Raw genomic sequence first — 13,140 nt, 5'->3', positions numbered from 1 at the left:
TTTGATGTAACAAAGAAGATTGATGAAGGGGATGTAGTCTAGGGCTGCCATGTTTAAGTTATTTGATAATGCCCCATTTAATCAGTTTGTAATCAAAATTGAAGACAGTGGATTAGAAGGATTTGCAGCATAGATAGAAATCTGGCAAAATGACATTAAAAAAGGGTACAGCCTTTTTTTTTGGACTGGAGGTGTGTTTCCCAGGGGTGAGCAATAAGACCACTACTTGAAAGACTGGCTGAGGACAGAAGACTTGTTGGGCTGTTGTTGGCAGCCAATGTCCCGGTAGTAGTAATGGGTTTAAGTTCAGGACCATAAACCACACCATTTACACAATTTGTTCTTTTTTTTGTGCATTTGGGTGTTTGATGTTTTCTTTGAACAGGTTCCATGGTTTTCTTTGTTTTGTGACTCTGTGGGAAGATGAATCTCAGGGTTGTGTACTGCATGCGTTTTGAACTTTGAACATGGTGGAATTGAATATACGGCAGTTGAGCAGTTGCTCTCCGATTCATTGCTTCCAACACTTCATCATACTAGGCTGCACAATAGGCATCGTGAGCCCCATGTGTCTTACCCCTCTCTCCCCACTCCCCCCCCCTGCAAATTTCACAAAACTTTGAAGCATAGCAGACAATGAGGAAGATTGGAATAAAGGATATAGACAGGCTGAAGAATTTTAAGAAAAAAATCCTGCAGAAAAAAATGTGTTACATCTGATAAGAGGAACAGAAACAGAGATATGAGAGTACATGTGCATTAAAATGGAAAGCTGCAGGCCAGATTGAGAAGGTGATTTATAAATTTGTAGCATCCTGAGCTTTATACATACATGCATGATGAATCGTTATAAGTTTGGTTCAATAGCAACCGGAAAGTAATTAAATATGCTACAGGAAAGGTGAAAGCCTTCAGGACAATAGAAAAGAAATTTACTGAATGATTCAGGAGGTGAGGAATGAGAAACCAAGGTTGCTGCCCTTGGACAGAGGAGGCTAACAGGGAATCCTGTGAGGTTTTTAAGATCATGAAAGATTTAGGTAGAGCGGATAGAGAGGAATCATTGGTATTGGGAGAAGAACCGGGGTAATTGAAAGAAGGTGAATGGCAAAAGTGACCTGATAAAATTCCTTTGGAGAGTAAGTGGTTAGGATGTGAAATATGTTGCCAGGGAGGGTAGCTGAGGCAGATTCAGTCATAAAGTTTAAAACGAGAAGCTGGAGAAATACTTGAGAGGACAGAATTGCAGGGCTACAGGGGAAGAGGGGCCAGATAGAGTGCTCTTGCAAAGCACTGGCATGTACATGAACTGAACAGTCTCCATTTATGTTGCAATTTTTCTGGGTCCCTCTGATCTTCCTCATTGTTAATTCTGTCCTTTCACTTTTAATGTTCAAGTGGATGGAAAAGTTCTTAAGCGCAGAGGTTCTCTCTAAGTGTTAGTCAGCATTTCCACTGTTATTGTCAAATGCAGACTTGGGGTCTGTTTCACTGTTGTTTTTGGAAAGAGTTTGTGAATTTCAGCTGAAGCCCTTAGAGCCATTTCTCACTTGCAGAGCCCTGTCACTGTATGTAAGATCAGGAAATTTGATAAAGATAAGGAACATAGAACATTACATCACTATACAGGCCCTTTGGCCTACGATGTTGTGCTGATCTTTTAACCTACTCCAATCCCTCCCACATAACTCTTAATTTTTCAGTTATCCATGTACCTATCTAAGAGTTTCTTAAATGTCTCTAATGTATCTGTCTGTACCACCACCCTTAGCAGTGCGTTCCACACGCCCATTACTGTGCGTGTGTGTGTGTGTGTGTGTGTGTGTGTGTGTGTGTGTTGAGGGGGGGGGTCAGAAATCTGACAACCCTCTATACTTTTCTCAATTCACCTTAAAGTTATGCCCCTTTGTATTAGCCATTTCTACCTTGAGGAAAAGTCTCTGGGTGTGCACTTGATAGCTCTTATCATCTTGTAGACCTCAGTCATATCACCTCTCATCTTTCTTCGCTCCAATGAGAAAAGCCCTAGCTCCCTCAACTTATCCTCGTGCTTTCTAATCCAGGCAGCATCCTGGTAAATCTCCTCTGCACCCTCTTGGGGACGATATTTTGGGCGTGTTGATCTAAATGACACATTAGAACATTAGGCAATGCACTTACTGAAAGAATCACCAATCAATTGCCATGCTGCAAAATTTTTGCTTTACTTCTGTGAGTTTTTGCTGCTTTTTTCACAAATAGAAATAATCTGTAATTTTACCAAGATATGATATGAGGTGTTAATGTTAAACATAGTTCTGTTCTGAGAAAAATGAAAATCATGCGACCAAATGTCAGAGGCTTGATGTTTCTGTTTTAGTTGGAATAGATGTTCTGGGTGTTAATTACTCCTGCGTTTTGAAGGCGTGTGATGAAATTTGATAAACATCTAAAATAAGGTATAAAATAATTAAAATAAAAAACACAGTAACTGAAAATGAGTTTAAAAGCTGCATAGAATCATTTGCTACTTGGTATAGCAGCTATCAGGCTTGGAAACTGTGGGGGGAATATTTAGAAAAAACTTAAAATATACTTATTTTAAGAGCATTCTTTAAGGCTTGTGGAATTGGTGCTACTTAATTGTGTCAAGTTTGATTAGATGTGTAGCATACTAATAAGAGATACTTTCAAATCAATACAAGGATTGCACTAATATAATTTAAATTTGAAATTTCATATCCTTTTGCACTTGTTTGGCTGTTTTCCATTGTGGGCGTTGCAGTGGAGAGAAAACAGAGCAGCCTAGTTGAAATTCTAGGATAGTATTTTTGCAAGTCTTTAATCAGCTTTGAGGTGCAGGAAAGGCTTTTGTTTAAAAAAACAGCTGGAGATGCTGATTTATTTTTGCTATTTAGTTTGAAGAAGTTCTGGCCTATAGGAAATACAGTCATTCATAAGAATATTTTAGTGTGATGATTAACGGTTTGTAGCATGCAGAAGTTAATGTGGAAGCATTCAGCAATTTGTGAAAGATAATTCTTTCAAAGCAGAATCACTAATCACTGTTCTTCCCTTCAGCTGAGCTAGCTCTCTGAATTTCACCCTGGTACAGTTTTAAATAACAGTATTCAACAGAATGCATGTGGGAGAAAACGCATACAAAATAAAATATTGCTTCCATATCTTAGCAAAGGAACCTTTCATAGCCACTGTAGAATATAAATAAAATTTAGGATAGGACTTTTTTTTTAAATAACAAGCTGTCAGATGCTTTATGATCATGGACACAAATCTGTCATTTGAGATTAATTTTCAGGAAGTACTTGTTCCCATATCTCTGGCATTCAAAATAATGACGCCAGTTCCATTTTACTAGTAAGCTTGAATTTTTGCCTTGGCTGAGGTGTTTCTTTTTATAACTTGCTCTGTATTTATTGTAATAATTATATTATTTCATAAGTTCCAAACTATTCTTTTATAATAAATTATTAATACAATATATTTGATATGAGTGACATATTTTGTATGATGTGCACTTTTTAATAAATACTTCCTAAACCATTTCATTTTGAGTTCCTGATGTTGAATGTTGTTTCTGGAAGTACATGTGTAACAGTCATCTTTATTGATTTAGTGCTTTCCTTGCTGTCTTTGCATGGTGGACTTGGTTTTCATCATGAAGTTTAGTTTTATTTAATCTATTGCCCTGGAGCATAAAATGGATTTGTTCATTGTTAATGTCAGTTTAAATTCTGTGAATATATTTTCTTTTCTTGCTGCATACAGAACCATTTCTTGGAAGGCTTACAAGAGGTATCCAAGTCAATCTTGTGCTTCTGCTGTGTACATGCTTGTGAAATGGAATTAAACTTGAAAGCTAGTCCAAGATTGTGATCTTGTGTTTAACATTTCTTTTGCCTGTGGTGATTTATTAATGATTAAAATTAAACCTTTTTGCATAATTATTTTTTTGTGATTCAATATTGAAGGAAATTGCAATCTTAATCCAGATGAAATTCACTGTTTCTGTGAAGTAGAATGGGCCCAGTTCTCCACCCTTGCACTGGAAGTACAAAATTGGTACTTTACCTTGAGTAAAAGTCTCGTCTTCTCGCCTATGATTGATTTAAATGTCCAATATTTGAGTTTTGTGATCAATTTAAAAAAGTACACCTGTACATTTTAAATAGATATTGGGAATTTGTATAAAAAGGAATTCATCATTGTTAAAAATCTTGCATGAGCCACCTCAATTATTTTGAATTTTATCAGTATTTAGATGTAAAATTTGCATGCTGTTATTGATTTTTTTTTGTCTCAATAACCACAACAAACCAACAACTTGTGAAATAGTTTGTTTTCTCAGAGTAATCTAATTCGTACACGGCGGGGGGGGAACGCACTTTTTGTAAGATGCAGCAAACTGGTCCATCTAGAATTCATCCAACAATCCCTGGACATGGATGTATATTTTTACAAGGAAATAATAGCAAACACCGTACTAGTTGCTTTGCAATAGCAATGTGTGTAGTTTTTCTCCCCCCTAAACAAATGATACCTACATGTGGAGGGGCAGGGAAATTTGGCCCTTTATGTTGTTTTCCAATTAGTGTTTATGATTTTGTGTTTTGGCTTGTTGTATGTGCTTACAGAATGCTTACTGTTTGTGTATGTGTTTTGTGTTCATAAACATTAAAGGCAAAATTTCCATCCAGTATATGAGTAGGAATATGATGTTTCCACATTCTGTATCTTGTACAATGTTATGAAAATATGTAATGTTATTGCTGGGATTGTGATTTACTGATTAATGTTGGATTCACCGTAGTAGGGTACAACATCTACGGAATCTCTTGGGTCAGTTATTGACATTGTTTTTTAATTAATATAATTTAACAAATATACGCATTCCACTGCATTGCTGTTACAAGAAAACTGTAAATTAACCACTTTTGGGAGCTTTTGTTTTTCCCTCCCTCATTCAAAACAAAGATATTGTCTATCCTGTTGTTGAATGACTTGCATCTTAGTTTTATGGAGACGTTGGATAGTGAAGAAAACAGTAGTTTGGTTTGGTTTTGATTGGATTGGAATAATTTCTAGAAAGTGGGGGGAAGGGTAAGATGTAACTTTTGCCATCTCCACTGGGATCCCAGCACCAAGCACATCTTTCTCCCCCCCACTTCTGCTTTCCACAGCGATCACTCCCTACGTGACTCCATTGTCCATTTGTCCCTTCCCACTGATCTCCTTCCTGGCACTTACACTTACAAATGCTGCATCTGCCCCTGCACCTCCTCTCTCACTACCATTCGGGTCCCTAGACAGTCCTTCTAGCTGAGGTGAAACTTCACCTGTGAGTTTGTTGGGGTCATCTACTGTATCCGGTGCTCATGGTGTGGCCTCCTGTATATCAGTGAGACTCGATATAGCTTGGGAGACCATTTCGCCTAGCACTTACGCTCCGTCCTCCAGAAAAAGCGGGATTTCCTAGTAGCCACCCATTTTAATTCCACTTCCGGTTCTCATTCCGACTTGTCAGTTCATGGCCTCCGCTACTGTCGCGAAGAGGCCACACTCAGATTGGAGGAGCAACACCTTGTATTCTTTCTGGGTAGCCTCCAACTTGATGACATGAACATCGATTTCTCAAGCTTATGGAAATGTGCTCTCCCCCCCCCCCACTTCACCATTCCCCATTCCCTTTTCCTTCTCTCACCTTATCTCCTTACCTGCCCATCACCTCCCTCTGATGCTCCTCTCCTCTTCTTTCTCCCATGGCTTTCTGTCCTCTCCTATCAGATTTCACCTTTCCAGCCCTCCCCTCCCAGTTTCACCTATCACCTAGTGGTTCTTCCTCCCCTCCCCCCACCATCTTTTCTGACTCCTCATCTTTTTTTCTCCAGTCCTGATGAAGGGTTTTGGCCTGAAGCATCAACTGTACTCTTTTCCAAAGACGCTGCCTGGCCTGCTGAGTTCCTGCAGCATTTTGTGTGTGTTGTGGGAGCAATAGACAGCTCTTTCTTTTCTGCAGCAGTATGAAAAAAGATTGGTGGTGATCATCTATAATCACAAAGTTAAAACATGTTAAAGGTTACTGTTGCAATTTGTTTTTAAAAATTACCTGCTTACTGCTTTGTTTCTTTAAATTATACACTGATGTGTGGAACAATAGAAATTATAACTGTAATAAATAAAAAATTGCTATAATCCAAGATATATTTGACTAATTATCTTGCGTATAGTATGCATTTTCCCCCAAATATAAGTTTGAACTTGTTATTATCCACTAATAATTAGTTATTAATTTTAGTAGTCAGTATTCGGCACGGATTAGAAGGGCCGAGATGGCCTGTTTCTGTGCTATAATTGTTATATGGTTAATATGCTTCTTTACAGTTAATGAAACATTATCTGTATATCATTTGTGCAGGTTAAATGAATGGAATTTAAGAATAGCATTCAAACACATTTCTGGTGGTAATTTCATCCATTTCAACTTTGGACCCAATATTTCTTTTATCATGATGCAAAATGGATCTGTTGTTGCAGTGACACCTAATGTTCTTGTATTTTTTTGTTCTACAGTGGTCATTTATAGTTGCCACTATTACCGAAATACTACCAGTGGCATTCTTGCCTAACTTTATAATCCAGCGGAAAGTACTAAGGCCGTTCAGGACGCAGACTGGTGGAACAATAATGGTGAGAAAATTATTTTATTTGCGGGCAGGGTCACTGCTGGGCATGATGAGTTGTACACATGTGTAAATCTGTTTTTGAACTTGATCATTCTCCACCAAAATTTGGTTCTGCAGTAGATTTCTCCGGGGGGGGGAGGAGGCATCTAATTTTGCCCTCTCTTTTCAACCTTCTTGGTATATGCAATACCGTGCAACTGACTGATGCTCACTCTTTCCCCTGACAAGATGGAGTATCAAAATAATAGATATGGATATCCAAAGAACAAGAACAAAGTGCTTCCATACTAATGCTCAAATGGTTCTCAACACTAACAATTAATTCCAAGCAAGTTCAATTTTGCAATGCAATCTCCACGTTCATATTAAGGAAAATATTGATGTGCATGAATATTTAATTAGTTTTTACACAGCACAGTGCCAAACTTGTAACTAATTCATGGCACCTGTCTTTACTATTTCGTTCTACCTGCTCACACATTTGACAGAGCAAAATCTTATTGTTAAAATGTTCTTATCAGTCTGAATTTACCATATAATGTGGGCTTAATCCAGAGAACAGTCATGCTTTAGCAAACATAGATAAAATCCAGATGAAGGTAATGGTTTGAGAAAGTGAAGCTTTGATAATGTTCCAACAAATATCTGCACATGATGCGTTGCAATGCTTTCATTCAAGTTAATGCATTGAGAGTAGCTGCCAGGGAGATCGCAGCTTGAAGGGATGGGACTGTATTAATTGGTAGCTCAATTGGACAAATCCCAGGTAGAGGAGAATCTAGCCTTTGATTTCCTGATCAACTATAAAAGGGTAGATGGACTAGAAATCAGAAAGAAATCATTAAGTTTTTCTCTCTCCTATTTTGGAGAATAGCTCTGTGCAGAAGGGTGCATAGTGATAACATACTATGATTGCTGTTTCCTGTGAAATGGTATGTTGCACTTGTATTCTTATCCATGCTAAATGTTTGGTTTTGTTGATGCAGTATTTCAAAATCTTCATTTGCAATTAGTGCCGGTATTTATCAGTGAGCTTTTCTGAAAAATATTAATACCTATGAGTGGATGCATGGGTTTGTACTATTTGGTCGTTTCACAACACTCATTATGATAACTCCCCATGCATGCCATAGTATTAACCAGGTATTGAGCAGTTGATGGAAAATATTGATTAGTAAACGAAGAGCTGGTAACGATGGCAGTCAAAAAATATACCCATAATTTAAGCAACACACATAAAAGTTGCTGGTGAACGCAGCAGGCTAGGCAGCATCTCTAGGAAGAGGTGCAGTCGACGTTTCAGGCCGAGACCCTTCGTCAGGACGAACTGAAGGAAGAGTGAGTAAGGGATTTGAAAGTGGGAGGGGGAGGGGGAGATCCAAAATGATAGGAGAAGACAGGAGGGGGAGGGATGGAGCCAACAGCTGGACAGATGATAGGCAAAAGGGATACGAGAGGATCATGGGTCAGGAGGTCCGGGAAGAAAGACAAGCGGGAGGGGGACCCAGAGGATGGGCAAGGGGTAAATTCAGAGGGACAGAGGGAGAAAAAGGAGAGTGAGAGAAAGAATGTGTGTATAAAAATAAGTAACGGGGTACGAGGGGGAGGTGGGGCATTAGCGGAAGTTAGAGAAGTCGACGTTCATGCCATCAGGTTGGAGGCTACCCAGACGGAATATAAGGTGTTGTTCCTCCAACCTGAGTGTGGTTTCATCTTTACAGTAGAGGAGGCCGTGGATATCTATTATCTTACTCACTCTTCCTTCAGTTAGTCCTGACAAAGGGTCTCGGCCTGAAACGTCGACTGCACCTCTTCCTAGAGATGCTGCCTGGCCTGCTGCGTTCACCAGCAACTTTGATGTGTGTTGTTGATAAAAGATTATATTATTTGTTATATGACTTTGTCCTCAGTAAAACGTTTCAGTTCTTTATTGAAAGTTGAGGGACAAGAATAAAATTTATTTTCAGATTGGGGACTATATTGTATATGTGTGTCCTCTGCTACTCTTTATGATAGAGAATCACATTGATACTATCGGGGATGCTGTGGTTATGATTACTTATTTATGTATTGAGATACAGTGTGGAGTTGGTCCTTTGAGCCATACTGCCAACACCCCCCCCCCCCGATTAAGGGATGGAGCCAAGAGCTGGACAGGTGATAGGCAAAAGGGATACGAGAGGATCATGGGACAGGATGTCCAGTCCCTATATATTTCCATCCCCCATCAGGAAGGTCTCAAAGCTCTATGCTTCTTTTTGGATTCCAGACCTAATCAGTTCCCCTCTACCACCACTCTGCTCTGTCTAGCGGAATTAGTCCTTACTCTTAATAATTTCTCCTTTGGCTCCTCCCACTTACTCCAAACTAAAGGTGTAGCTATGGGCACCCATATGGGTCCTAGCTATGCCTGCCTTTTTGTTGGCTTTGTGGAACAATCTATGTTCCGTACCTATTCTGGTATCTGTCCCCCACTTTTCCTTCGCTACATCGACGACTGCATTGGTGCTGCTTCCTGCATGCATGCAGAGCTCGTTGACTTTATTAACTTTGCCTCCAACTTTCACCCTGCCCTCAAGTTTACCTGGTCCATTTCCGACACCTCCCTCCCCTTTCTAGATCTTTCTGTCTCTGTCTCTGGAGACAGCTTATCCACTGATGTCTACTATAAGCCTACTGACTCTCACAGCTATCTGGACTATTCCTCTTCTCACCCTGTCTCTTTCAAAAACGCCATCCCCTTCTTGCAATTCCTCCGTCTCCGCCGCATCTGCTCTCAGGATGCGGCTTTTCATTCTAGGACGAGGGAGATGTCTTCCTTTTTTAAAGAAAGGGGCTTCCCTTCCTCCACTATCAACTCTGCTCTTAAACGCATCTCCCCCATTTCACGTACATCTGCTCTCACTCCATCCTCCCGCCACCCCACTAGGAATAGGGTTCCCCTGGTCCTCACCTACCACCCCACCAGCCTCCGGATCCAACATATTATTCTCCGTAACTTCCGCCACCTCCAACGGGATCCCACCACTAAGCACATCTTTCCCTCCCCCCCACTCTCTGCATTCCACAGGGATCGCTCCCTACGCAACTCCCTTGTCCATTCGTCCCCCCCCATCCCTCCCCACTGATCTCCCTCCTGGCACTTATCCGTGTAAGCGGAACGAGTGCTACACATGCCCTTACACTTCCTCCCTTACCACCATTCAGGGCCCCAAACAGTCCTTCCAGGTGAGGCAACACTTCACCTGTGAGTCGGCTGGGGTGATATACTGCGTCCGGTGCTCCCAATGTGTCCTTTTATATATTGGCGGGACCCGACGCAGACTGGGAGACCGCTTTGCTGAACACCTACGCTCTGTCCGCCAGAGAAAGCAGGATCTCCCAGTGGCCACACATTTTAATTCCACATCCCATTCCCATTCTGACATGTCTATCCACGGCTTCCTCTACTGTAAAGATGAAGCCACACTCAGGTTGGAGGAACAACACCTTATATTCCGTCTGGGTAGCCTCCAACCTGATGGCATGAACATCGACTTCTCTAACTTCCGCTAATGCCCCACCTCCCCCTCGTACCCCATCTGTTACTTATTTTTATACACACATTCTTTATCTCACTCTCCTTTTTCTCCCTCTGTCCCTCTGAATATACCCCTTGCCCATCCTCTGGGTCCCCGCCCCCCCCGTCTTTCTTCCCGGACCTCCTGTCCCATGATCCTCTTGTATCCCTTTTGCCTATCACCTGTCCAGCTCTTGGCTCCATACCTCCCCCTCCTGTGTTCTCCTACCATTTTGGATCTCCCCCTCCCCCTCCAACTTTCAAATCCCTTACTCACTCTTACTTCAGTTAGTCCTGACGAAGGGTCTCGGCCTGAAACGTCGACTGCACCTCTTCCTAGAGATGCTGCCTAGCCTGCTGCGTTCACCAGCAACTTTTATGTGTGTTGCCCATAATTTAAGGTTTTCTATTCTACACTAATGTTGAATGTGATTTGGTACATTCTATCAATGCATTGCAAATTTTGAATAGCCATATCATCTATTATTGTTTTGGTGGTTACTGTTAAATTTTAGTCATCTTCTTGGCAATGTTCCAAAATGTTCTGTGTACTCAAAAGCGCTCCTATTTCAAATGTTGTTGTTTGCGCTCCTATTTCAAATGTTTTTTCTTCAAATTGTAATTTATTATATCTAACTTTTATGGAAGAATTGGCCATTACTTCATTGAAATTTTCATTTTTAAACATTTAGCTAATGGATTGTTATTTTGTGAAAAGTGAGTATATTAAGAATTAACACATGGAAAAAAATCTTGGAAATCTGTTTATAGTTGTGTACTGCACTTGAAATGTTTACTGTGGTGTGTATTATAGAGGGGTGGTGAATCAATGTCATGCCCAAAGTTTTGTTAGCACTCGCCATGCAGTACTGTGCCTTGGTTATTTACAGTGCCTATAAAAAGTATTCAAACCCCCTTTGGAAGTTTTCATATTTTATTGTTTTATAACGTTGCATCACAGTGGATTTAATTTGGCTTTTTTTGACACTAATCAACAGAAAAAGACTTGTGTCAAAGTGAAAATAGATTGCTACAAAGTGATCTAAATTAATTGACTGCCGTGTTCTTTTGATTGATTGTAAATTAACGAAATCAGTGCAGACCCTAATGTAGATAATGGAGTGCCTTCAAACGATGATTGCATCCCCCAAATCTTTCATTTTCATTGTAACATTCGAGATGATTGTCGATATCTTCAGTTGTCAATTCTTCGCAGTTTCTAACTTGTTGAAGTAGGGAAATGGTTTCATTTTTACTCCTGGCTATTTCTGGCATCTCCAAGCCAGAATGCTTGAAACTGCAGTGAGCAAAACAGTTCTGAATTGTCCTTCTTCTTGCCAATTATTATTTGGCAGAAAAAATCACTGCTTTTTCAACACAAACATATAAGTGACTCTATTTAAGAACTGTTCACTCTAAGCACGGTGTAGTGTCTATTGGTTTCAAAGTGCATGCGACTGGTGCTAGTTAGAAATTGTTCAACAACTGTCTCCTGCCTCAATTAAGTGGCATAGTATCCCAAATAAACAAAGGGAATCCTGTCTATTTTCTTGATTAGTTTTTTTTCCGTTAGGAGTTGTCCCAAATAAGTGGCTGCCCAGATTAACGGATGGGCTAATTAACCGGAATCCATTGTATGTGGATGGTAAACAGTAGCAAGAACAATTCTATTTCTAAATGTTGATATTTTCCAATTGTCTTTTTAAAGATTAATACTGATTGAACAGTTTTTTTCTAAAATGCTTCAATTATTTCAACCTGTCTCTGTTATAATTTAATTAATGGCAAACAGTGAGTGCACGTAAGTAAAGAAAAAAACTCATTCCCTTTTCAATAAAACAAAATCCATAATTATTACTAATTCATTAATCACTGATAATTTCTGCTGAAATTTACTGTGGCATGTAAGAAAGTTATCACCGATAATAATTATGGCTAATGGGAAATAGTTGGCAGAATTCTTATTGGCTGTTGCCATGGGTCCAGAAGTTCTGGAATTGTTCAGTGAGTGTGGGTCTCACTAAATGGTTAGGGATTGAATATAGTACCATAATCCTTTGTTGGATTCCACATGAGAGTCCATTGGCAAAGCCCAGTGATGCTGGGAAATTGCCTCCCAAACTTGATGTAGGATCTGAGAACCAAAAATTTCAGTGGAAATTTTAAGCCTGGATATTAGGAGGTAGAAGTTGTTACTTTGTTTTTGATTACTGGATGGACCATCAGACATTGACCAAGGCACTGAATTTGGACACCAGTTGCTTCAGACAAATGTGGGGAGCTGCATCCAAATAATTCGAGCTGTTCCTTCGGCTATTACTGCAGCAAGAACCTGACCATGATAATGCTCAAAGCTCATACTATAGAGACAATGTCCCAGATTCTGCCATCTGAACCCTTGAGCAGGTCTAAATCAACAATAGAAAGTGCTAGAAATACGCAGCGGGTTAGGCTGCATCATTCAGAAGAGGAACTGAGGTAGTGTTTAAGGTGACTGTGCACCATTAGCAGGCTACAAAACAGGAACATTATGGAATGCTCTCCATCTACCTGGACAAATGCAGAAACAACAATTCACAAGAAGCTTGCATCATCCAGAACAAAGCAGCAAATCTGAATGGTTGATGGAATGTTGTTCTGAATATTCATTCCCTCCCACCACCAGCCCACATTGACTGCAGTGTGCACCATCTGAAAAATGCACTACTTTCACCTGCCCAGAACTTCCCATAACACTTCTAAGCCCACAGTCCTCACCACAAAGAAGAACAGGGGCAGAATTTCATTGTGATTACCATCACTTGCAAATTGCACACCATCCTCACTCCAGAAATACATTACAGATCTGTCATTGTAGCTGGCTCTAATTCCTGGAACTTCTTGCTATCTCAGTAAAAG

General features: G+C 40.1%; 1 protein-coding gene across 2 annotated transcripts in view; it reads left to right on the top strand.

The window, feature by feature from the left end:
• Positions 1 to 13,140, top strand: part of hdac11 (histone deacetylase 11) — a 118,931-nt gene that overhangs the window by 22,348 nt on the left and 83,443 nt on the right. The window contains exons 5-6 of one of the 2 annotated variants that reach the window (XM_063068132.1): positions 3,769 to 3,795; positions 6,571 to 6,687. In XM_063068132.1, the coding sequence (XP_062924202.1) occupies positions 3,769 to 3,795; positions 6,571 to 6,687 (144 nt within the window). The remainder of the gene's footprint in view (positions 1 to 3,768; positions 3,796 to 6,570; positions 6,688 to 13,140) is intronic. The other variant, XM_063068131.1, reaches the window with a different exon arrangement.

Source organism: Mobula hypostoma, chromosome 15 (genome assembly GCF_963921235.1).
Source record: "Mobula hypostoma chromosome 15, sMobHyp1.1, whole genome shotgun sequence".
Classification (NCBI taxonomy): Eukaryota; Metazoa; Chordata; class Chondrichthyes; order Myliobatiformes; family Myliobatidae; genus Mobula; species Mobula hypostoma.
The sequence above is the reverse complement of the archived record's forward strand: the minus strand, read 5'-3'. Positions and strand labels throughout refer to the sequence as shown.